Consider the following 26,335-nt stretch of genomic DNA (forward strand, 5'->3'; position numbering starts at 1 on the left):
GCATGCAGGGACCGTGTGCCAGGCCCAGCTGGGTCCTGGGGACCCTCTGCAGCCTGGCTGGGCTGGGCCCAGATCCCTGAGGTTCGCTAGTCTGGCTTTGCACTGGAGTGGGTCGCACAGCTCTGGGAGGCGTGCACAGGAGCCGCGCCACCCAGACCCCTGTGACCCACTCTGGTGCAAGGCCGGACTAGTGAGCCACATGGGGCTGGGCCAGGTCCTCACCCGCCCACCCCCGCAGGCACAGGAGGCAGAGGTGGGAGCCGGCCCTGGGGCCTGGCCCGTGCTGACAGAAGCTGGCGCAGCATGAGGTTTTCATGTGCCACGCTGCGTCCTGCCATGGCTGGGCCCTTCCTATAGTTGCAAGACCTGGCCTGGTGCGTGGTGACCACATGGAGCTGAGCCGGGTCCTGCTGACCATGGGGCTGCTCGTACTGCCCAGCTGCACAAGCAGCCCCAAGGCCAGCAGGACCCAGCTTGTCTCCATGTGCCGAGCCAGGCCAGGGAACATGAGCTGCCTAGGGCTGGCAGGACACAGCTCGGCTCTGTATGAACCCCACGCGCCAGGCTGGGCCAGGGAACACGAGCCGCCTGGAGACTGCACAGCTCGTGCTGCCTGACCTGGCTTAGCATGCAGGGACCGTGCAGAGCCAAGCTGCATCCTGCCAGCCCCAGGCGGCTTGTGATCCCTGGCCCGGTGCACAGAGACTGCACATAGCTGAGTCGGGTCTGCCAGCCTTGGGGCTGCTCATGCCAGCCAGCTGCCAGGTGGCATGAGCAGCCCTAGGGCCAGCAGAACCCGGCTTGGATCCACGCAGTCACTGCATGCCTGGCCAGGTCCTGCAGCTATAAGAAGGGCCCAGCTGCAGCAGGACCCAGTGTGGCACACAGGAACAGCATGCCGCGCCGGCTCCTGTCAGCATGGGCTGGGCCCCAGGGCCAGCTTCTGCCTCTGCCCCCTGTGCCTGTGGGGGGGTGAGGACCTGGCCCAGCCCCATGTGGTTCGCTAGTCCGACCTTGCACCAGAGTGGGTCACAGGGCTCCGGGAGGCGCAGCTCCTGTGTGCACCTCCTGGAGCCATGCGACCCACTCCAGTGCAAAGCCAGACTCACGAGCCTCAGGGATCTGGGCCCAGCCCGGCTGGGCTGTAGAGAGGCCCAGGACCTGGCTGGACCTGACACACAGTCCCCACATGCCTCACTGGGGTCCTATCACCACTGGCCCAGCCCATCTGGGCTGCAGAGGGACCCCAGGATCCAGCTGGGCCTGGTACGTGGTCCCTGCAGGCCACACCGAGTCCTGCTGCCACAAGACTAGCCTGGCTGGGTGGCAAGAGCAGCCCCAGGTCTGGCAAAACCAAGCTGGGCTCAGTGCATAGCCCCCCCACTGCTGCTGTTAAAGGTTAGTTATGGGCCCTGGGCAGGGAGGCTGGGGCCCTGTGGGGGATGGGGGCTGTGGTCCTCCAGCAGGGAGCTGGGATCCTGGATAGGGGGGGATTCCATGTGCTGGGGGGGGGGGCTGCACCCTGTGGGGGCCAGGGGACCCACCCCTCCCGAGCAGCCCCCGCACAAGGTCTTCCACACCCATAGTTCCCCCACCAATTGTCCCACTCCTACTCACAGACCAACCCACATCCACCAACCGCCTTCTCCCACACCCCTTCCCACCACCTTCCTGCAAACACCACATCCCCCCATCACACACCCATCATGTGTGAAGAAAGCCAAAAGCACAGATCAACACACAGTTATTTAGAATTTATTTTTTCATGATGATAGAGACACTGGTAGGCTTCCAAATTGTTTTAACATTGTAAATTTACCAATAAAGCATTACCCAACTTATCACTCTCTCTCTCTCTCTCTCTCCCTCTTTCTCTCTATATGTGTGTGTGTGTGTGTGTGTGTGTGTGTGTGTGTGTGTGTGTAGAGTGGTTTTTTGTTTCAAATGTGGAAGAACATGGATTTTGGGGTATTTAAAAAAAAATATTTGGGATGATGCTGCAGCAGTCCTGCTGGCACAAAGGGTAGTGTCCCTGATTATTAATTGAACGGGCTCCAAAAAGTGAGCAGCCCCAAGCTGCTTGCCAGGGCAGCTTTTTGTATGGATGGGGCCAAGACAGGCCAGCTTTTTATACTGCTGGGGACAGCACAGGTGCTGGTCCTAGGCTCTAGCTCCCCCTGGCTACAGATCCGGGAGGAGCCAGGTAAGGTTACTTTACCCCAAGTGGCACAATTTGCTCCACATCAAAGTGCATGTCCAAGCATGTGCACTGAGGCAAAAAGCCCCGGCTCAAATTTGCACCACTTCTATTTGAGCTGCTGCAAGCACACATGCTTGCATGTGTGGATGTGCCCTATGGGTGCCTATTCACACGCTCAGGGGTGCCAGCGCATTTTAATTAGAGCAGTTCCCAGAGACCTACTCTAATCAAAGCACCTTACCAATGCATGTATTAAGCCCCTGCACATTTAAAAATGGCTGCAGGATGCTTTAGCTAAACCTCATTCAACGAGGTTTAGCTAAAGTGCCCCTGTATCCATTTTAAAAGGCGTGGGGCTTAATAGACGTGGTAGTGAGGCGATGGTGGAGCGTTCTAATTAGAACACAGAGCAGACTTGATTAATACTTCTAATTAGTATGTGAACCAGCATGTGTATAGGCACCCTATATGAGCAGAAAAATGATGGGGTAGAAGTATCAGGTGATACGACTGAAGGCTGTATCATAATACAAGTGAACAAGGAAATGAATTCAAGTTATTTCTACAACCTTAATGCTAGAATTCTCCAATTTAAATGTCTGCCATAACGGCCTTAATAATGATGTTTTATGCATCTAAGGCCCCCGAAACATATGTTATATTGAAGAGGCGATTAACAGTGCCTTAAATAGTAACCTGGCCACATAGGCAAACAAATTTAAGGTGGGATTATGCAGCAAATGAGCCAAAATGTTATTCTACATATAATGTGGGATAATTTTTTGGTTCGTGTATATCACGCCTTAAATTGAATAAGGCAGGACCTAAATATAGTTACATGTGTTGCCTTTTATTAGGCAAATTATTTCCTTAGGAAAAAAAAAAAACACAGAATGAGTTTTCAACACAGGTGATCAATTAAATTATATTATACATGTGTCCATAGTATTGATTCATTTTTGTGTTCAGCTTTTTTGCAATGGGGTGGAAAGGATTGGTTAGTGGGTAAATCAATGGACCATAGGTCTCCTGGCTCCGCACTTGACTCTGCAGATGATGTTCAGAATTAGCCAAAAAACGTTTGGTGAATTTTGAAAAACTTGAACCCTGACAGATACCCATATGGTGTCATAGTCAAAGTCCATCCTTTTCCATAAGGCTTTACCAAAGAAAAGTATCTGAATTTACAAATAAGAAAACTAAGGCAATGTGAAGACAGGTGACTTGCCCAAAGTAACAACAGCAGATTGAAGAACTGCTTCTCTGCCCCATTACGAGCAACCAAAGAGTATTCTTATACAAATGAGAATGTAGTCTGTTTAGAAAACAAAAAACCCATCATCAACAACAACAAAAACCCATATCCTGTAATGCTTAAGATCCATGTGGGTGAAATAATAAGGATGAAAAGGATGAATCTCAAGGTGAAGTCTTGGCATGCTACTAGTAAAGTCAGGCTAAATGCTCTGGGACCTTATTAAAACTCTTCACTTCTTTGTTAGAAGAAGCCTTCTGATACTGTGCCAACACCTGGTGTTAAGCCTGTTCAAATTATCAGTATAAGCAGCTCCTGGAAGTGAGAGCTGACTTTCTAGTCATAGTCTTTCTCTTTCCCCACTTTCCTTTTTAAGAGAAGTGTCAGGGATAAAACATGGGATTAAGAGATACAGAAAGTATCCTTTGTTTCTTTTGCCCTCTACCGAACATGCTCCATCTGCTCTCCAAATAAACTCTCTCTAGGGTAATCTAAGTTGAGTACTCAGTAGACTTGGATGATTCAGCACTTAGCTTTGAAGCCTTGCTCTTTGAAGTATTTAAGGCATCATCTCTACACTGCACCTGGTAAAGAAGAAAAGGTGATGATTCCTTGCATGAAGCACTCGAACAGCAAGAGACAAACACATGCCAAGTGCTGAGATAAGCAGCATGTTAAGAAAAGAGTGGGCTTCAGCCCAAAGAAATTCAGCAACAGAGTACGTGTCGGTAAGCTAAGAGGGTCTAAAAAAACAGATGCTGAAAGGCTCCAAGACAACAATGCAGCAAAATATTACATCCCTCTCACAACCTGAAGGAACAAAAACAAAAGCACCCAAATAAACATTGCCGGGGGGGGAACGTCCAAGGGACTTTCACACCATCAAGGTGCACCAAAAAGCACAGTATTTGTTCTTCAAATTTGGAATGCTAAACAGAACAAGACTTTGAAAGCAAAATTATAAGTGAGACAATGCTCTGTACCTGTTAAAGGAGAACAAGAGGAGGTGGTGAAGTATATTCAGATTCTAGAAGGAACCCGTCCTTCAGCAGTGACAAAAAGGAAACAGGCATATTTGGAAGACACACTTGTAGTACATTTTTAAAAAGATTACTGTACATTAAACCAAGTGAAGTCTTCAAATTTTACTTTTTCATCATGTACTAAACAAAAGAAGTATGACACCTAGAGATATTTAAGAATAAGGAAAAAATATAATGAACATTTTCAACATTAGGCAATTTGAGTACATGACAACCTTTTTAATATCTGCTCATTTTTAGAAAGGAAAGAATAATGGTCTAATGTTAAACATTATTTAATCTCCAAAAAAATTGAGACAAATATACCAACTGTACAAATGATAAAACTGAGAAATAACACTATGTTACAAATATACTTTTACCTTCATAGGGGCTAATATTAAAATCATTATTGTAGGGAAATTATGAATAAAACTAATTGGAAGGAAAACTTCAGATAGAAAATGTGAATGAAATTTAAGAAGTTTTTGAAGAGTTTATTAGAAGGTCTAAAAGGAAAGGCTCACCTGGCTGTTCCAGTGCTGCTGCTGCCAGGCTGCTGCTCTGCTGACCCAGAGAGCAGCAGCAGTGGTAGCAGTGGCCAGGTAGGCAGTTTAACCCTTCCCTGCCTGCTCCCCCAGGACAGACAGCATGTGCAGCAACAAATATGTTTCAGGAGAAGGGCAAGTGGGGATGGGAAATGACACAGATCTGGCGGAGTGGGTTGGGTGGGGTGTTTGCACTATGCAATAGCCTAGAGTGAAACATGAGCCAGGTAGCATGGTTCAGAGGTAATCCTGCTCTGGAATGGCATAGCTGAGCTGCATAAGGAGCACTTAAAACTAATTTCAGGTGGTAATGTGCAGACAGTCTAGGTGTTAAGAACTCCAGTTGCTGCCCAAAATTACTGTGTAACAAGGCCCTAAAAAGGAATAAAGGTATGGTAAGGGAATATAGGTATGCAGATGGAAACATGGTTAATAATGATGTGTAAGAGACAAGAGACAAGAACATTCAAGAAAAAAAATAATTGGTTTTTGGAAAGCAGAATGAGGTTCTCACTGACTTAGACAACTGAGAACCTGTTTCAAAGAATCATACGAGTATAAAAGGGCTCATCTGGTCCAAACCCACTGCATGAATGCAGCTCCTAAATAATCCCTGCCCAATGCTTGCTTATCCAGCCTCTTGAAAACGTCTGTTGAAGGAGATGTCACAAGTTTCCCTGGACAGTCCATTCTACTGCTGTACTATTCTAACAGCCTGAGATGATTTTGAAATTTAAAGCCAGTGCTTCATATTGACGTGCAATTACCTTTTAGATATGTGTGTGTGGGGACTGTTGGGGGTGGGAGCATAAAGTACTAAGACAACAATTAAGCAGAGAATAGCTAACAAGAAGCAAGTGCTGGAAGTTTAAGTCTGACAAAAGCAAAGTCCACCAGTGAACATTTTCAACTATAAGGGCAATTAACCTTAACCACTGGGACAAATTACCAAGGTATTTTATTCTCTTGAAGCTGCATGAAATTCAAATCAAGACTGGGTGCCTTTTTCAATTGATCATGGTCAATAAAAGAACAGAATTCTATAGCCTGTAACAGTTTAAAGTTATGTGATCTAATGATCAGCTATGGTATGAATCTGCTTTAGCCAGCAAGGAACAAATCCATGGGTTTTGGGGGTCGGGGGCTTTAGTATAATTGTTTAGCAGCAAAATCATACTCCTGGATAAATTAGAGAAAAAAGAAAAAAAAGAGAGAGAGAGAGAGAATTAAACAATATTAAATCACATTTCTGGAGCTTAATATTTAATATGAAGGTTATACTTAATGAGGACTAAGTTATGTCTCTGATCATGCATTTTAAATAATATATTTGATGTTTTGATTTTGGACTGCTCTGAATTAAACACCATGTTTACAATGAAAACTTCTCCATGTCAGTTAACTGTCAAGAATTTGGCATTCCTCCCAGCATGAAATTAATTTGCCATACATCCAGAAACCTTTTCACTTTCATTACATATCATCAGCCAAGTGTTTAGTTAAAGAAAGACTGCTATTTGTTTATCTGATTCAACTTGAAATTCCACAAGTGTCTTGACATTTAAAGATTTTTTACTAGACTAGTGATGCTCAACCAATCCAGCCCCATGGGCTGGATAAGTAGCATGGGCACTATCAGTCCATGAGCCTGATCCAGAGTGGGATTAACACACGGGGACTGAACTACACACACAGGATCCAGATGCAAAGTAACCGCCATATACTGACCTAAGCTTATGAACTAGCAGAGTCCAGCCTGTGCGACCATGTCATCCAGCATACGAGACTCCCCAGTGTCTGGAAATTTGGCAGCTGGACAACAGTGGCAACATTAACTGTCATGGGTCTGGCTGCTGCTACCACTCCCATGCTGCCAATTTTCCAGACTCTGGGGAATCTCACGGGCTGGATGACATGGCTCCACAGGCTGGTTCAGCCTGTAGGCCATAGGGTGAACACTACTGTTCTAGACCATATAGGAAGTACAGACAAGTGTACAGGAAGTATATCAGCCATGTAATTTATCATTTAAACTTTTATGGTTTTCTGGCACAGTGAGGACTGACATTCGAAAAATAAATCATATTACAAGTAGTTTTGCTTTCCAACACAACTCTTATTTCTTACTCACAATACCCAACACAATTTCAGCACAGAACTAGCTACGGAGCTAACTTTGAAGGTCAGGAAGACAGGTGGGATTGTTGCCATCAGTTAAACTTTGCCCATTTGACTTTTGAGTTTGGATATATCTGAAAGCTTCATTAAAAAAAAATGGCATATCTTCAGGGAAGAAGCCAGAAATGAGATCTTTTTTCATTAGCTCACATGACATCCTCCACACCTCCAAAAATACTACCCAACAGTTTTTAGTTTGCCTGTTATTATCATTGATGGATTCAATTTAGTACCTAAGGAAAAAAAACCACGCATCATCACTGCAAACAATTCTTGTTTACAAGGAATAGACAATTTCATTAAAATGGAAAAAGGAATTCATCTTTTCTGTAGAGAGATCTGTAAAGAACAGGATTGTGCATGACTTAAGTATAAATCTCTGTGCTTCCAGGGACAATGTAAACCAGACAAACTGCAATTTAGAGGACTTTGTTCCGATTCCATAAAGACCGAAATATTAGGGTTCTGTGAAGCTTTGGTAGCCAATTCAATTCGGAAGAGATTTGGCCAATTTGGCGGCCGAAACTTCCATATCCAAATCAAATTGGGAGACCCATTAATGTCTCTGAATTGAGTCAGAAGTATCTGAATCAATTTGGAGAGATTCAGAGATTCGGATATAGGCTGTACAAGCAAACACTAGGCAGTGCCGGTGAGAGCAGCTGGGGGAGCAGCCAGATGAGCCCCGGCTCGAGCCAGCAGACCTGGGAGAGGCTGTGGCTCATGTGCCTGTTCCCCTGGGCTGCCCCCACATCGAAGCAAGGCAGACAGAGCTGGAAACCCTAGGAGAACCTGCAGGGGTTGGGGGAAGCCCCTGTTTGTTCTCCCAGCCCCCAATCATTCCCATCAGCTTCCCAAGCAGTCTCCCCAGGCCCTGCAGCTTCTCCTGGGCTGCTGGCTCAAGCCATGCCTCGTTTGGCTGCTTCCTTGGCTGCCCCCCACCAGGTTGAAGCAGGCAGTGCTGGGAGCACTAGGAGAAGCTGCAGGGGCTCGGGGGAATGATTGGGAAACTGGCAGGAATGATCAGGGAGCTGGGGTATAAAATGGGGAGCTGGGGGGAAGCCCCTGTTCATTCCCCCCAGTCCCTGGTTTGATGCCCCAACTTCCAATCACTCCCACAACTCTCAATCATTTCCCCCAGCCCCCTAGAATGGTTAGATTGGAGATGTGACAAAGAAGATTAACAATTAGGATGCTAGAAGAGAGAGTTACTAGAGCTAATGTGCATATGACATGAGACCGGAAAGGACTGCGGACACACTAAAGAACAGGAACACAGCGCAAAAGGATCTTGACAGATTGGAAAGCTGACTGGATGAAGTTCAGCGCCAAGAAATGCAAGGTGCTACACCTCAGGAAGAAAATTTAAACCCCACCCCCCCCACACAATACAAATAACCAACTAGATAGCAGCACTACAGAAAAGGATCTAGGTGTTTTGGTGGATCACAGACTCAGCATAAGTCTTCAGTGTGCCATATCTGAACATAAGGTGCATACAGTTTGTGTAGCACCAGTAGGACCATTAAATGCAAGACATGGGAGGTGATACTTGGCACTGCTTAGGCTGCATCTAGGAGCATTATGTGCAGTTTTGGGCTCCAGATTTTAAAGAGGATATAGAAAAGTTAAAAAAAGGGTCCAGAGGCAGTTGACAAAAATGATAAAGGGCTTGAAAGGCAAGCCATATAAGGATAATCTGAAGGAAACAGACATGTTCAGCTTGCAGAAAAGGCAAGGGGACATGATAGCCATCTTCAAATATCTGAAGGGCTGCAATAAAAAGCAAAACACCTTTTCTCTCCTGCTCCAGACAGCAGAACGTGGCCAATGGCCTGTGGCCCATTAGAACAGTGAAGCAATGGGACCTCATCTTGTATTCAAGTAAATACAGTAGATAAGACAAGGGTTTAGATGAGGGTGATTTTGTCACAGGCAGGGGATTGAACTAGATGACCTATAGAGGTCCCTCCCATGAGTTTATGATTCTACCATGCTTTGGCAGAAGGTTGATCTAGTCAGTTATATTTAAATATGTTTAAGTATTTTTTCTGGATATGGCTGTTTACCAAGAACAGGTACTTGGATACAGTTTCCTTTAATCACCCAAATTACTCTGTAGGTTGCACTGATATCCTCCAAGCCATCACTCAGGTCTGTTTAGTGTTATAGATATAGACTGAGAATACAGTTAAGCTTTCTACAGCATCTTGTTTATATAAATATTACAGTTTAGCATATATCCAAGAGTGGAAAAAAACTAAACTCGGTACTAGCAAGGGTAACTGAACAGGTGGTATTTTTTTCCTATTGAAAATGAAAGAAACATGGAGCAAAATCATAACTGATTTTTCTAGCTGCCCTGCCATACTTCAACAAGCATTGGCAACGTGTAGGGGATGCATGTGGGTGCACGTGCATGCCCTAAGATCGGGTGTGTACCCCCTGGAAGTGCCAGCTGTGAAACTGATGATCGGCTGCTGGGGGACTCCCCCATCAGCAATTTGGTGCCCCCCCAGAGTCAGGAGGCACCAGTTGCCCATGCTAGCAAGATTGTGTAGGGAGCTGGGCTCAACCCAGGACAGCAAGTAGTGGTGGTTTGAGGCAGGTTTCTCTTCTCTGCCCAATCCACCCAGGGTATTCCCTGGCATCCAGGAGCAGGCTCAAGAATGGTTAGCTTGCCTGACCACCACCTCTGTCCCCAGCTGAGCTTGACTCTTAATTCAGCCCCACTGAAGTGAGGCAGGAGTGGTTCTGGAGCTGCTCCTGCCCCTGGGCCAGCCAGGGATAGCAAAAGAAGCAGACATGAAAGGAGGTAAATTGGGAAAGGGAAGGAAGAAGAGGTGCCCCTGAGCACAGAAAAGAGGGGAGGAGGAATCAAAGGTGGGGGTAAAAGATTCTTACCCAAGTCAGGGACATTAAAAAAACAAAAAACCCCAAAAACCTTGGTTACTCCCTTGTCTGCTCATTCAGGTTGGGTAGGGGAGGAAGGGTTGGGAGCAGAGATGCAGCAACTCCTGCAATGCTAGTTCAAGCTCTGCAACTTGAATCACATCTCCCTTGCTCCCCTTCCTTTCTCCTAGCACGATCTTTGAAACGGGCAAAATAGTGCTAAAATATTCCTCTGGAATTTTGGATGCAGAAGGCAATCATGTGACTATTTATATTAAATAACCAAAAGGAATGAAGTCAAAGGATACATTAATGTCAAAAGAACAGTATTACTATATATATGATGGAAAGAAAATGCTATTATTTTCTTATATTAATGCTTTTGCAAAAGGAAGAAGAATTATACTTTGGGAAGCTTGGAAGAGATAGATGGTTCTATAATTCAATTCAAGTTGTGAGCCATATCAAAGACCCATGTATTCTAAAGAAATAGATCAACAACATTTCGTTGAGAAACATAAGAAGTGGCAGGGATTGGACCAAATCTGATCATACAGGCCTTGAAGATGAAGCAGTCGGCTGGAAAATTTGATTAACATGTCTACTATTTTGCTTGCACCTTTTAGAAGCAATGACTGCTGTATTACGATAGAAGTGATACTAAATTTAGCTTATATTTTTAATGGATATGTAATAACTATGTTATTTCTAGGAATATCCTCCCATCTATGCATGAAAACTTAGTATGTCATGCAAACAGACACTGCATGGATGAATGACCATATATTATTTTTTGTATGTAGATGTACTCATACTTCTATTAAATAATTCAGTATTCCTATAGCATGCTTTACTGTGCACAATTATAAACCTTTACTTCTTGTATATCTGACATAGTTTTACAGCCATAAACACACCTACTTACATGCATGTTCATTTTCTTTTGTTTCTCCTACATTTTGTACAAAGTTCCAAGTATAAACATGTAGCACTGTCACTTTTCTCATGAAATATGCTATATGAACTTTGCCTCCAAAGGTGTTTATAGCACAAGTATAAGAAACATACAAAAATGTTTTATCTGTGATTAAAGTATTTTTCTCCCCATAACACCAAATTATCTCTTTGACTTCTGAGCAACATAGCAGAGGAAAAGAACCTAAATCCTTTTAAAACTGGAATTGATACGTCTTAAATTACTAAGGGACAGTATGATATGATAGGGAGCTCCTGATCCAAAAAAAAAATAGCTTATATAATATGTGAAATCAAGTATTGCAATCCCTATGGTGTACTTTACAAACAGTTCTCTAGCAATGTGTGCAGCTCACCAAGGACACATATGAAGAAAAACCAAGAACCAGCAAGACAAAATCAGGAAGGCAAAGGTAGAAATGAGCTGCACCTGGTATAAGAGATTAAAGACAAGAGGAAGAGGTTCTATCAGTATGCTGGATAGAAAAGAAAGGTGAGGAAACTGTGGGTCCATTGTTTAATAACCAGCTTTTAACAGGATACGCAAATAAGTTGAAGCTATACAGTTACTTTACATCACCAAAAATTATGACTTGAACCGGACACTTAAGAATTATTTGGATAAGGATGGGGACAAGCTGAGATGAAAAAACAAGAGTTTTTGGTAGGTCTGAATAAATTCAAGTTCTCATCCTGGACCTGATTAACTCAATCCCAGGATACTAAAGGAACTGGTAGAGGAGATCTTGGAGCCTTTGTCAATAATATTTCCAAAGTAATAGGAGATTGGGAGGTAGATAGTGGACTGGAAAAGGGCCAACACAGTCTTTAAAAAAGTCTTTCATATCTTTAAAAAAAGACAAAAATGAGGACTCAGGGTACTACAGACTAGTAAGTATCGCCTCAATACATGGGAAGTTACTGGAGCATAACCTAAGGAAGTCCATTTGCATACCTACTTGTGTAGATGAAGGGGAAGCTGGGGATACAGTATACCTGGATTTTTGACAAGGCATTTGACATGTGATCTTCTCATAAACTGGAGAAGTGTCAGCTAGACAAAACTACTAGAAAGTGGTTAGACAACTGGCTCCATAGCCACAAGCAATTACAAATGGATCACATCAGAATGGCAGGAGGTTTCAAATAGAGTCCCAAAGGGGTGTGTCTTGGGCCCAGTGTTATTCAGTGTGTTTGTTAATGATTAGGATGCTGGAAAAGAGCTTCTTGAGCAAATATGAAGATAACACAAAACTGGGAAGGATTGTGAACACACTGGAGTGCAGTTCAGAAGAATTTTGACAGACTGGAAAGCTGGGCTGGATCTAACAGGTTTAGAGCTGACACATGCAAGGTAGGTCACAGGCTCAATAGGAGTCTGCAGTGTGATGCAGGTGTACAAAAGGTGAATGTGTTTTTGCGATGCATCAGTAGAAGCATCAGGTACAAGACATGGAAAGTCATAGTGCTTCTTTACTTTGCACTGCTTAGGCCTCATCTAGAATATTGTGTTCAGTTCTGAGGTCCACTTTTTAAAAGGGACATGGGGAAGTTAAGGGAGGTCCAGAGATGGGCAACAAAAATAATAAAGAGCTTGGAAAACAAGCCATATAGGGAAAGGCTGAAGGAGATAGGTATGTTCAGATTACAGAAAAGGTACTTAAGAGGGCCCATGATAGCAGTCTTCAAATATCTAAAAAGCTGCCATAAAAATGTAAGAAAATACCTTTTCTATCCTGCTGCAGAAAGCAGAACACAGACCTATGGACTAAAGTTGCAGCAAAGTAGGTCTGGATGAGATATTAGGGGAAACAATTAGATGAGATGCTCTGGGTCAGGCTAATTACCTGAGGGGTGAGGAAGGCATTTTATTCACATGGTCACATTAGTACAGACTGTGAGGGTTTTTTTGCCACCTTCTGTAACAGGGGACATGGTCTTCTTTGCTGGATCTCTTGAGGGTATTTTAACTATCCTTGCAGCAGCAGGACATTTGGGCACTACTTTTCTACTCATTCACCTGTGGCAAGTTAAGGTGTTATGTCTTGAAGTTATTCTCAGAAGTTTATGGCTGGAAGGGACCTTGTGAGATCACTGGGCAGCCCCCCCCCTGCTCTGAGCAGGAAAGACTACTGTGGTCAAATAACTCCAGCAATGTGTGCATCCTGTCTCCTTTTGAAGATCTCCAGGGTAGGTGCCTGCCTAAGTTATGTCAGGGTTGAGTGCGTAGTTTTGCTAAGAAGTTAGACAGTGGATTTGTACAGGATGGTTTGGGTAGGGATAATCCTGTCTGAGGCAAGGGGTTGGACTAGATGACCTTTGGAGGTCCCTTCCAGCCCTACTTCTCTATGATTCTATCTGGTTATCCTATGCTTTGGGCCTTTCCTAGTAAATTCTACAGAACCAGAAGGATCTTTTTTCTCCAAAATTGGGCTGAATCTCCTCTGAATCAAATTGGTGACCGAAGCTTCACACAGCCCTAATAAATATGGTTTCAGGAAGGAATTTTTCCTTTGCTTCCACTACTCTCTTACTTGACAAAGATTGTGGGGGAAGCATGGAATATGGTCCCTTTCCTAGGCTTATATTACTTCTTTCACTTTGTAGTAGAGCAGTGCTATCATCTCTTCTGCTTTTCCTTATTGCCTATATATGGTGCTCTTGGTGTTCCTGAAATTGTGCCTTGCAGTTGTATGGTAATGTCTGAAGTGCCAGTTTTCAGGAATTGGGCAAATGTTTGCCTGTGAACAAAGGAGATTAAATGCAACAGCCTAAGGACAAGGAGAATAAGGGGAGGGGAAGGAGGCTTTACAATCGTACGTCCCAAATAGCAGTCAACTTCATAAATCAGTTGGCCAATCAAAAATAAGTAATTTGTTTTCTTTTGTGATCCTTGATTTTTGTTTCTTGATTTGTGTTTGCCTGTTTTTCATTTGGAATTGTCTTTTGTACAGTTGGAATCAATTCAAACTGAGCCAGGATCAAAATAAAATGAGAAACAATTATGGGTTTCCCAACAAATTGTTTAATTTATCCCATCTTTAGCTTGTAAAAAAATAAAGAAAGCAAATGTACAGTTTGGCATCTGACACTCTAGAAAATAGAGCATAAATAAATATTTTTGGCTCCACACAGTAGATTATGAAATACACAAAGTGCAGATGGAAAGAGGGGGAACAATATGAAGCTCATTATTCATCATTACTCTATCTGACAAGTTTAACCTGTTTTTGAATCAGGTCATTTTATAAGAATTTTTTCCTTTTTCATTAGTATATTTTGCTTTAAACAGCCTACCAATATAACAAGTAAAATAAAGTAGCACAACAAAGTCTAATTTTGGAGGACTTAACCAAATATAAAAATCATCTCATTTTTTTGTTACATCACTATAACAAATATACCTCAGTATCACTAGTTGAGCACGATGAAGCAAATACCTTTGAGTTAACAGTTATGGTAAATAAAAACTTTGGTGTTGTAAAAGGTCACTTCCACTATATGGAAACTACTCCTTTCATAATTACAAAATATATATAATCACACTTTAATTCTATGTTGCATTATAATATTTCTGGTGGGCTTGTGCTTGCTCTCTCACTCTCTTCAGCAACAGAAGAAAAAATTAACAAAGGATATGAATAGCATTCATTTCTAGCAGTGGATATTTCTGAGAAATTTTCCCTTCTACAAATCTTTCCAAAAGATGGAGCAGTACAAGCATTCTAGCCTGCAGGCACCCTCTCCTCACTGCTCCCTGTGCCTTCCCAAAATGGGGGGTGATTCCAGTATAAGGTAATCATGGAGAGCAGTGGCTGCGCCACTCTTCCTATTCCATTGTGAAGAGTGAACCAGTGAGGAAGCAGGTCTGAGGAATCAGTGGGATGTCTTTTCCCATCACTCTCCTCTCCTCTAATGGAGTGGTAGGGAAGTAAAGCAGTGAAGAAATGTCCCTGCCCATTCTCCAACCATGTGTCCTAGGTCTGGGAAAGGGGTGTGGAGCAGACACCCAAAAGAAAATTCAAGAGCAAAAGAACAAGTGGTGGAAAGAAGAATTGCTTAGGAGTCCTTATATTTTAAGAGGAATCACTTAAGATATATGGAGCTGGTGCAGGCTCAAGGCCTACTTAAAGAACCAGTTGCCCAAGAGGGTCTGAGAGTAGGGCCCAGTAGGGAATGCAAGAGCCAGAGAGAGTGGTGCCTAGAAGGATGTCCAGGAGCCACAGAGGGGCCAAGACTGGGTCCAGATGGTCCATGAAACCAGAGGGGGGCTGAGACTCAGGCCAGCAGGTCCACGAGTCCAGAGAGGGGCCAAAACTTAGACCAAGGGGTCCACAAGCTGAGAGGGGCTCTGTGTGAGACCGGGGCTCCAAGAGAGAGCAGGCTGAGCATGAGATCAGGGTCTGAGAACCCAGAGAGACGGGTGGAAAGAAGACCACAGGGACCAGGTGCAGGCAACCAGAGGGTCTGACACCACAGAGAAGTCCTGGGAGTGTTGAGGAGCCCAGAGAGGGGCTAAGTTGAATGACCATCAGGTAATTATCAGTGTATGATAACACCCATGTGGCATGGGGTGTGGTGTATGGGATGACAGAGCCACACAATAAGTCCTTAAGGCTATGGAGGAGCACGGATGCACACTTAGCCGTTAAAACTGCAGGCACCCTACAGGGGCACAGACAGGCCAAGAGGAGCTTAAGGGCCAATTTAAGATTATTGGGGTCCAGTAGAGACCCAGTGGTGACTCAAATGGACCAATGCTCAGTCTAAGGTACATAGGCAAACTCCCTTATTCAATTTCTAATAAGAACATGTCTTGGCGAGCGAGCAATCGAGGGAGGGCTATAGAGTTAGAGCTCAATAGGAGCCACATGGCCACCAGGGATAATCATGACCAACCCTGTGGCCCGAATCCTGTCACACTAGTTACATTCCAAATTCAAGATGACCAACACCTCCATTACTGATCTTCATTATGCTTACCATTGTGTTGTCTTCAATTAAAGAGCACCAGGTCACTCTCAACTATTCTGTGAAGCACGTTAAATGCTTGGACTCACTGGGAATGTCTACATGAGACACTTAATACGCTGTAGACTGACTGACTGCAGATTACAGCATCATGGCAAAAACTGTGCTATTACACTAATGTGCAGTAGTATTAGTCTACCGTGCATTAACTGTTAAGAAAAAAGAATGTGATCATGCTAATGTGTAGTAGGGCAGCCTACTATGTATTTAACTAGTACTTCCTTTTGCAAGTACTAAATTTAATGTGCAGTAGGCACTGTGCATTAATGAAAGTGTAGACACGCCCACTGTCAATTGCACAAAAACCAAGATACTTTACCGAACTACTCCAAACCAACCAGCTGTTCCCACATACTACAATTAGAGGACAATCCTTGAAGACTAGTGAGAATTTCCCCTACCTGGGTAGTCAGTTTTCCCAAAACAGAAGTATAGATGTTGATAAAACCTGCCATTGCTGCCTTTGGATGTCTCCAAAATAGTGTATTCAATGATCATGACATCAGAACCCAAAACAAACTTTTCTTTTAACAATCTGCTGTTTTCTCTACCCTGTATGTGTGAAACCTGGACAATATATCAGAAATACCTGAAAGCCTTGGCATGTTAGCATGAGCAATATCTTTAGAAAATCCTCCACATCAACTGGAAGGACAGAAGAATGAATGCCAGCATTCTGGCTCAAACAAATACCACAAGCATCGAAGCTATTTTATATGGCATTAGCTTTGTTGAACAGGACATGTCATAAGGTTTCCTAATGAATGGCTCCCAAAACAGGTCCTGTACTCCCAACTCATCAATGGCCATCACTCTAGAGTTGGGCAAAAGAAGAGTTTCAAGAACACCTTGAAGGTCAATCTAAAGAAATACGATATTAATATTAATACCTGAGACACTCAAGCACTGAATCGTCCACTATGGAGCCATGAAATACAATAAGGCTCGGACCATTTCAAACAGACTCACTTCACTACAGAAGCAAATTGGAAGAGAGAAAAGGAAAAGAGCTGTGACTTGATATCACCAAAATTCACTTCTTCCTTCTGAAATCGTCTGCCATGTCTACAGTCAGATATGCAGATTTCAGATTGGCTTCTTCAGTCATACCCAGACTTACCAATGACTTCTCTATCTACTGGAAGACTGCTATTCTCATATCAATTGAGTGTTTGTGACAACAGTGGTGAATTATGGAGCTAAAATAGCATATTTAAAGTTAGCTTGTGTATCGCTACACTACATTGCAGTGTACACATTTTATCCCATATTACATGAGATAACAGAATTACATATGTTTCAGCAGCGGCGTATTGTGTCATGTATTCACTTGTGACAAACTACATTTGGATACTGACTGTTCAAATGAAAATAAAAACAGTAAAGACTGGCCAGCTTTATTAAATTATTCCAGTACTTATGAGAACTAATTTCTGGGGGAAAGCCTCATTCTGCAAATAACCATTTTTTAAAGTACCAAGAGAGAATTTTGCTGCCAGAAATAGTATTTGAATTTTACATACTGGAGAAAGAAATTCTACAATTTGTAAACCAAATATTCTAACCAAGAGCCAAATTCTGCGGTCATTTTCTTCAGATCGCCAACAAATCATTTGAATTTTGTGCTAGTAAGGACTGATTATGGGACTATCCATACTCTGAGGTACTGAGGTACCATGGGCTTATGCTACGCAGAAAAAAATGTGTGGTTACTACAAAACTTCAATACTGAAAATTGAGAATACCTGGAAATGAGTCTTTGAATTAATAAAAAATAGAAATGGGCAATTAAATCATTCTACTATCTCAGAATTAGTAGACAACTTTCATTATTTTTTTCATACCCAAGTATTTTCATTTTTGAAAGCATCAGTCATTTATATTGATGAAGGTCACACACTGTATACAGTTTTGCCAGAACTGGGCAATAAATCTTTTACCCATTCTGTGATAGATTTTGAGTAGTCAAACATTTTCCTCATTTCCCATTGGAATGAACAAAGGGTCTTTTGAAGTTTTTTGTAATATATAGCAGTAGTTGTAACAGTAATTTCTGTCATTTTTTTTAGTATAAAATAGACACACACACACAAATACTTTCACCCATCTCAGGATAACTTATAGTTAAAACACTTGCTGAAGGTACTGGAGACCAAGGTTCAATACACTGCTCTGGCTAGTTAAGGACAGTGGGGTCCCACATCTAAAGCAAGTATCCTAACAACCAAGGTGAGAGCTCTTCTAGTTTGGATCTTAACTTTGTATGAATAATTAAAACTCACAGAAGCAGGAACCCAGACCTGGGTCTCCCATACCCCAGGTGGGTGGAACTGAAAAAAGGTACAGAGAAGGGAAACCAAATAATCAGAGGCATGGAACAGCTGCCATATAAGGAGAGACTAAAGAGGTTAGGATCCTTTAGTCTGGAGGGGAGGAGGAGGCTGAGGTGGATATGACAGAGATGTATACAAATCATGAAGGGTGTGGACAAAGGAAACAGGGAACTTATTCACCAAATCCCAGAATAGTTGAACTACTGGCATCCACTGAAATTAGTAGGTGTCAGGTTTAAAATTAACAAGAGACTTTAAGCAAAACAACTTGTGAAATTCATTGTCACAGGAGATGGTAGAGACAAATAGCAAAGCCAGGTTCAGAAAGAGACTTGAAAAAAAATCATGGATGATAAATCTATTAATAGCAGAACAGAATAGTTGACAGTTTTCTCTGGCATCTCTAAATCAATAATAGTCGATGCCAGGGAGGGTAAGGAATAGGGGATATATCACTCTAGATCTATTTGGATTCAATGGCTCCCCCTAAAGGATCCACTTCTCAATGTCAAAGAGAGGATACCAGGCTAGATTGTCCATTGGGCTGACCCAGTATTGCATCTATAAATCCCTTAATCTTTGGACTGTAGCAGTACTTTCTAATATTTTCCCAATTAACATTTAATTCCACAGAAGAAAGTCTACCTTGCACACTAACTGGTAGTTATTCATTCATCTGATCTACAGAAAGTTTAATTTCAACAAATCAACATTATCAGACCAAAAATATAATCTTGTTGGTAAATTCCTGAATCATTTATTGATAAAACATTTCTGTACCCAACTGTTTAGAAATCATAAGGCTACCATGCGTAAAGCAATGTGTTTGAGGCTCTTCTACTTTGCCGTTTGGTTTTTGAAGAACTAGAATTTATGACTAGAAATTTAATTTCTTCCCTGCCAAAAAGGAAAAGTGAAATTTTCTAGTATTGATTATTACAAGAGTTGGGGCTCAGAAAAAAACACAAAATAGGATGAAGCTTGCAATAAAAGCATGAGAGCTGGCAACACTGAATTAATTGGGTGAGAAGGTGGCACATTTTGCAGCTGGGGCTTTTGGCACCCAAGAAGCTATGTACATTCCCTGCATGTTTAGACAGGGAAGGCAGGTGAACTTTTGATATCAGGGAAGATGTACAGCTGCTCTTTCCTTCCAATGGAGGAGATTAGAAAGCACAGTTTCTAAAAGGACAGCACTTTGAGTCCTTATTTCTAACTACAACACCACTGTGACAAAGACATAGTAACAAAATTATGGAATATAAAAGACACTATTGCTTTTGAACAGGTTTACATACAGTGAAAAACATTGATTTTCACATGGCACTTGTTTAACTGGTAGTAAAGTCTGTGTGCATTAATTTGTGGAAAAATATAGGAAATAAGAAAGAATGATGAAGAAGGAAGTCAACCAAAAAGCCTTTGCATCCAGAAGATCTTCTCAGGGTTCTGAAAATGTGACAAGCAAGATTTTCTTTTTCTTCTCTTTTTTTTTTCTTTTGGTTATATCCATTATTGACCAAACTGTATATAGTTGGGAAAGATAATAAACTAACTTTCCATTTGGGCACAAAACCTTGTCTGTCATCCAAGAACTCCCCCCCGCCCCCAACCTTGCTTCTTGGTCCTGACTTTCGACATCCCTGTTCTAGTCTTGATCCTAGCAAAGGCTGTCAGTCACCCAAAATTATGGCAGGCTTTTACTGCACAAAAATAGAGATTTGCAATATATTTTCCAAATACCCTGCAAAATAAAGGAGGAACTGAAATTTGGTTTTCTTCTAGTGCAAGTTGATAGCTCTATTTTACAAGAGTTAATCTTAATTTCTTCAAAAGTTAATGTTAAATTTATTCTATGTACATAATTAATTAGCCGTTACTCCAGTACAATTAATATATCCATCCATATATAAATATAAATCCATATATAAATATAACCACTTTGCCACCCTGGTATACAAAAACATACACACAAGCCAAATTTATTAAGGCCCTATATACATGTTCCACTTAAGGCATGATTAAATAGTCAGTCATGCCTTAGGTAGTCACTTGGTCACATGTTCAATCAATTAATAGCACAATAAAAACAGGAATAAGCTAAAGTTATTTAACAAAATGTGTAATAACTTTGTATCTTCTTCCTATCATGTCATTAATTGAACATATGGTTGTGGCCCCTATGGCAGGGAGCTGCATCAGCTGATCAGAGCTTCTAACTCGGGGATCCCATGGGCACCCCCAAGAGCTCCCAGCTGACAGTGATCTCAGCTCCCCGCTCTGTGTGTGTGTGTGTGTGTGTGTGTGTGTGTGTGTGTGTGTGTGTGTATGTGTGACACATGCCCTGGCTGGGATATCCAATCAGCTATGGTCTCCCAGCTGCAGGATCAGGGGACCCTCAGCTGTGGGATCTTGCTTTTTGCCAGTGCTGGGGGAGCCTGGGATCAGGTTCCCCCTCCACCGACAATAAGGCGTGATGGAATCTGATTTGCAATCCTAGAATCATGCTTCCTGCCATGCATGTGTGGCATGCCAGGAGGCACAATTGTGTGGATCATTCATTTGACCCCTCACGCCTTTACCTGCAAATATAGAGGGGTCCTGAAAAAAGCTTGGACAGGTTCTGAGGAAGAAGGAAAATGTCCTTTTATGAGAAACCAATCAAGTTTCTTCTCCTTTCCTTGACTTTTAAGAGTACAGTAAAATGAAATGTTTAGATGCCTCCTCTCCATGTCTGAATGAAAGATTTTATTATACAAATAGCACATTTGTGATATTCTTGTAATTATCTCCAAACACTCGACAATCTACATTTATCATATACCTCTAGTCAGTTTCCTTGTTTTTGGCTGATTAATGAAACAGGGACAACATTTTGAAATTACTATAAAACTCTCCCCTTGAGCTTAAAAATCGCTGAATAGTCAATAATTTCAGCCTAAAACTTTTAGCATTATATCTCACTGCCATATATTTTTCTAATTCACTTCTAAGCAATTTTCAATTTTAACACAACTAAAATAGAAAATATTTCAGTACACAAATAGCATATGTTTGTAATGCTTTTCTAATTAATCGCCAACCAGTCAGAAAACTATATTTATCATATACCTTTAGTCAGCTTCCTTGTATTTGGCTCATTAATAAAACTCAGGTAGAATTACATCCTAACTGAACCTCAAAAACTTTCAAATAAGTATCTTCAGCATTTTATTTGTTTTTTACTCTTATCCTCAGCATCATCACTTTAGAGATATGGTTCCTTCTTGCCCACTAATCTATATACAACCAAAATCCAAGGGAGGAGATGTCTGAGTTTAGATCAATGACAACTTTAAGATCACTTATGTCATGATGTATTCAAATTTAGGGCCCATCTACACAGTAAAACAAAAATTGTGATTTTAAAACTGGTAGGCCTACCTGAGGGAACATGAATGCAAATAATGGCTAAAATAACAGTGAAGCTAAACTGGTACAGATTGCACCAACTGTGCTACAATCACATCTTCATTTTCTTGTCTAGACAGAAATTAGAAATTTGGGTTTGCCACTTAAGAAAGCTATGCATCCAGCAGTATAAGACACACATCTATAATCCTCTACAACAAATAAACCAGACCTAAAATTGTCTGTACAACTGGACAAAATAACTGAAATAACCTAGCTTTAAAGATGAAGAGCTATGAAATAATATTGAAAAATATATCGTTAAAACATTCCCTCCCACCAGTGAAATGTAGCATATATGTATAAATGCCCAGGTGTCCTGAATCCTACCTCACCAATCTTCTAGTGGCAAGACACAGCTGTGCAGGCAAAAAATTGTATTAACTCTTAATCTGTAAGTGCTCACAACATGTTTTAACTTTAACACTGCTTAACATGCCATAGATTTAGTGTGGTCTAAATGCAACATGTAAATTTACCCTAAGAAGCATACTTGCAAGTATCACCTATGAAAGCATCATAGGGCTGCCTATTCATTCAAGCTATATACTACCTACACAGACAGCATCAGAGATTTTGCAATGTGGGACATATTGAACAGAGATCTGCTAATAAAAAAATATAAAAATAAAACCCTCTTACCTGAGATAGTTCATTACTGTCCACAAGCCCATTCCTGTCAGAATCAAAATAATTAAACATCTGATCCACCAGAATTTTCTTTAGAGCTATTTTATCTTCTATAATTTTTTCTTTTGCTTGTGCAATGTATCTCCGGTTTTGTAGGTCCAGCAGCATGTTTTTCACTTTGCTGTATTCAGGAGATTTGCACTTATCCCCTATAAAATAAATGAACAATTTAAAATTACTTTGAATCATATGGTCAAACTTCTTAAAAGAAAAAAATATGAAAAGCTGAAGACATTAAAATTATGTATTAATAGGAACATTAAACAAGGTTGCTGTATGTAGTATGGTGATGCAGATTTCTTCTAAAAAAGCTCAATATAAAATTGGTGGGAGGCCTACCATTTACTTAAGTGGTTGTTGCCAAAAGGGAAATGATTGTCATGCTACTTTTCTACAATCTTATGTGCTGGTTTTCTCCCTCACAAAGTGTTTTTAATACATTTCTGTGATAGGTTACATTATATTAAATTTTCTGTTTTGCTTTTAAGCTAGGTCATTTTGGAGTGGTCGTATCTGAAAAAAATCATATTTTTTTCATCAGTAATACTGCATTTTGTATGAACAGTGATACTGTATATATTGCAGAGCAAAGGTAAATAACTGAAAATGAACAATTTACTATATAAAAGAAAACTAATATAAAAAGTAGAACACTTTATCCAAGTACTTTCAAAACTAATTCAATCCCTTAACTTAAAGGAAAGGAAGAAGATTCATTTTATTGCCTTCATAGTCAGATTATCTATAAAAATAACTTTTTGCAGATGTCCTGGCTACAGCTATTTGCTGAAACATAACACCTATGTACATACATATGGACACATATGCACACCCCAGATCCTCCCTATGCCTTTAAGCTCCATTACACATGTACAGACTGTATTTCAAGGTGAAAGTGGGGGTGGGGTGGGGGGATAGAGGGGTGGATTGTTTAATACTTTCAGTGTGCGCTGGTTTTTGTTTGTTTTAATTAGAAAGAAGTTTAAGGTTTCAAGGCAAGATCTGTTGGTATGTGAAAGTGCATATAAATAACCAAAAAAATTTTTTGTCCTATTTCAAAGTCATCCTGGATTTGCTGTAATTTAAGATGGCCACCCCCTAATAAATTAGATTCTAAACATGGAAAATTATACATTTGTTTAATTCTCCAAGTCTAGAATCTAGTTATTAGAAGGTCCTCTTAAATTCATCTCCCACCACCATTGCCACAGGGAAAGCAATGGCAGAAAAAGCAATGGCAGAGGGGTACGCAGCCTGTCCTATGGCCCTTGCCATTCCTCCCTTCCCCACCTCCGTCACTTGCCCCCATATGTCTACCCCTCCGGTCATCTTCAGGCTACTTTTGTGATGGGACAAATCCTCCATTGCCCCATACAGGAGGCTAATGGCTTAATGTGGCCGAAAGCAAATACAGTTCCTGGTATACAAGGACCACTACTATACACTTTTCTGCTTATTTTGAAAGTTTGAAATGGCTCAAAAGTGGGGTTACTTGTGCAGAAAGAATCACATCTCAGTGGGAGCCTACCCTCCACACCCATTGACTTCACCCCCTGCCAATTGTCCTTGTCTGGTCCCTGTCCCTGCTCCCCTTTATGTTTTTAGGAATAGGGGAAAGGTGTTGGGGAACAAACTCAGGCATGTGGGGGGCAGGGGAAAAATGGAAAAGGGTCTGGACTCTCACCGCCTACCATTACTTCCCTCAGCACAGTAGCAGAGGGAGACAAATTTAAGGTGACATTCTACTAATTTAGATGCTATACATGGAAAATTAAAACAAATTTATAATTTTTTTATGTACATAATCTTATTATTGGTAGTCTTATCTTAAATTTGAAGTCTTTGATTCTGGTAAATACAATACTTTGGCCAATGGATTCTTGGGAAGCTCAGACTATGCATATAGTGCCCCCCCAGCCCCTCCTATAAAGGGTGAAATTTGTTTACAAAACCGGAAGTCTTTCATGATCTAATTATAAGCAGGAGAATATTTACATGCTTTCAGATACATCCCAAGGATAACATCTCTTTTAATTGTGTAGGGGTTTTGGCTCTGCTAGACCATAGTTATGCTAAGCTATAGTTAAATTAATATACTGCAAAAGAACTTGGGAGTAACGGGCTTCACTGGCCACTGGATGACCTGATAAAAGACACAGTGAGCAAAAACACAAATGTAAAATAAGAAACAATAGCTGAACAAGTTGAAGTTAGAACTCACTAAAGGAGAGATAACAAGAGACAAGTTGTACACAGCAGACTGAAGATGCTCAAGCTAAGTAAGGAAATGAGCTAGAAAGGCCCAAACTCAGCAAACGGTGAGCCTATATGCCCGAACTTGAAAGGGGGAAGCTGTAATTCACAAGGAATGAGCTGCAGGTGTCCAGACTTGGCCAAGAGACAAGTAAAGAGGGACAACTTGATTGACAGAGGTAGAGAGAGAAAGAGAAGAGCTGGCACAGAGTGAGGGCATCTAGGTTATAAATATGGGGGTTGAGAGCCTTGCCTTTTTGTAGCAACTTAGGGGACATCTGGGCACACAATGTGTAACTTACCATTGTCTGGACAGTTTTGGTGAGTCAGGCTGACTGCTAGGCAGCCCTACTAGCTACTGTCCTTAAAGACAATAAACATATCTGAGCTTTCACCACCAAGTGTCATTCTTGCTCTTGGTCTCTTTTTTAAAATATGCATTCATCATTGTCTAGAATGTCCTTGCTCAGGTACCTTGGACCACGACCACAGGGACCATCTAAATGGTTATTAAATATACCTGTGTAACCCCGGTACACCCAAGGGTGTGCCCTATTCTCAATAGGATGGGGTGGGTAGGCAGGAGTGGGTGCTGTGAGAGGGATGCCAGAATTTTGAGCAGATCTCTCTTTCCTCTATAGAGTTAGCCCAAGCCCAAAGTTCTTAACTATGTACAATTTATTGAGTTATAATAAATATAAATATAAAACTAAATATCATAACCAGTAACCAAGGTCAAACCTTAAATAACACTATTCATAACATCACAATACAACATTTCAATCGCAAAAATATAAGGCGCAAACATGAACAATCTTAATACCTATTTCCTTAATATAGTCCCTGATCCATGGCAAGAGATAGTCCTCTTTCCAATCGGGTCCCTTCGTGGGGGTGTCCAGAAAGCACCAGGGGCCCTTCCCCTTAGGGCCTTGACTAGGCGTGGGTGCTGCTCACCCAGCCCCTTGTCTAGGTTTGCTCACCACAAATGTCTTTCCCCTGTGGGACCCAAGGGCCCAATGACTCACACTCTCTCAGGTGGCAGTGGTCAGGGCACAGCCTGATGGGGTCTCCTCTGCTGGAGACCACTGGGCTTCTCTCCACCCTGTGTCCCACTCTTGGCACCGAGGGCTCAGCTCCTCTCAGCTGCTGCACCACTGCTGCTGGCTCCTGGGTGCTGAGCCTCAAACTGCAGCACTACCATTCCCCTGTGCCCTGGCTTGGCACTGAGGGCTCTCTTAGCACAGGACGAGCACTTCAGACTCCTTCTGTCCATCCTCATGCTGGGTGGCTAACTCAAGCAGCCTCCACTGCTCCCTGGTTCTGAAGACTTGGGCCTGTGTACCTCCCTGAGCACTGTGGGACCTGGCTGCTTGCTGGAAAATGGGACCTCAGTTGCCTCAGTGTGACCCCCAAGGCCCTGCTGGGTTTGTAGGCTCAAGCTGCTGCTTGAGGCTCCCAAAACCTGGGCCCTGTGCACCAAACTGTGCACTGTGGTGGGCCTGATC

The 26,335-nt window shown here is 42.0% G+C and overlaps 1 protein-coding gene across 2 annotated transcripts in view; it reads right to left on the reverse strand.

Annotated features, from left to right (window-relative positions):
* The window catches only part of FSTL5 (follistatin like 5), a 600,367-nt gene that overhangs the window by 245,720 nt on the left and 328,312 nt on the right, over nt 1-26,335 (reverse strand). For both annotated transcript variants that reach the window (XM_019534563.1, XM_019534562.1), the window contains exon 5: nt 22,527-22,723. In XM_019534563.1, coding sequence (XP_019390108.1) covers nt 22,527-22,723 — 197 coding nt within the window. The remainder of the gene's footprint in view (nt 1-22,526; nt 22,724-26,335) is intronic.

This window comes from Crocodylus porosus, unplaced genomic scaffold, assembly GCF_001723895.1.
Source record: "Crocodylus porosus isolate Cpor-Errol unplaced genomic scaffold, CroPor_comp1, whole genome shotgun sequence".
Lineage (NCBI taxonomy): Eukaryota > Metazoa > Chordata > Crocodylia > Crocodylidae > Crocodylus > Crocodylus porosus.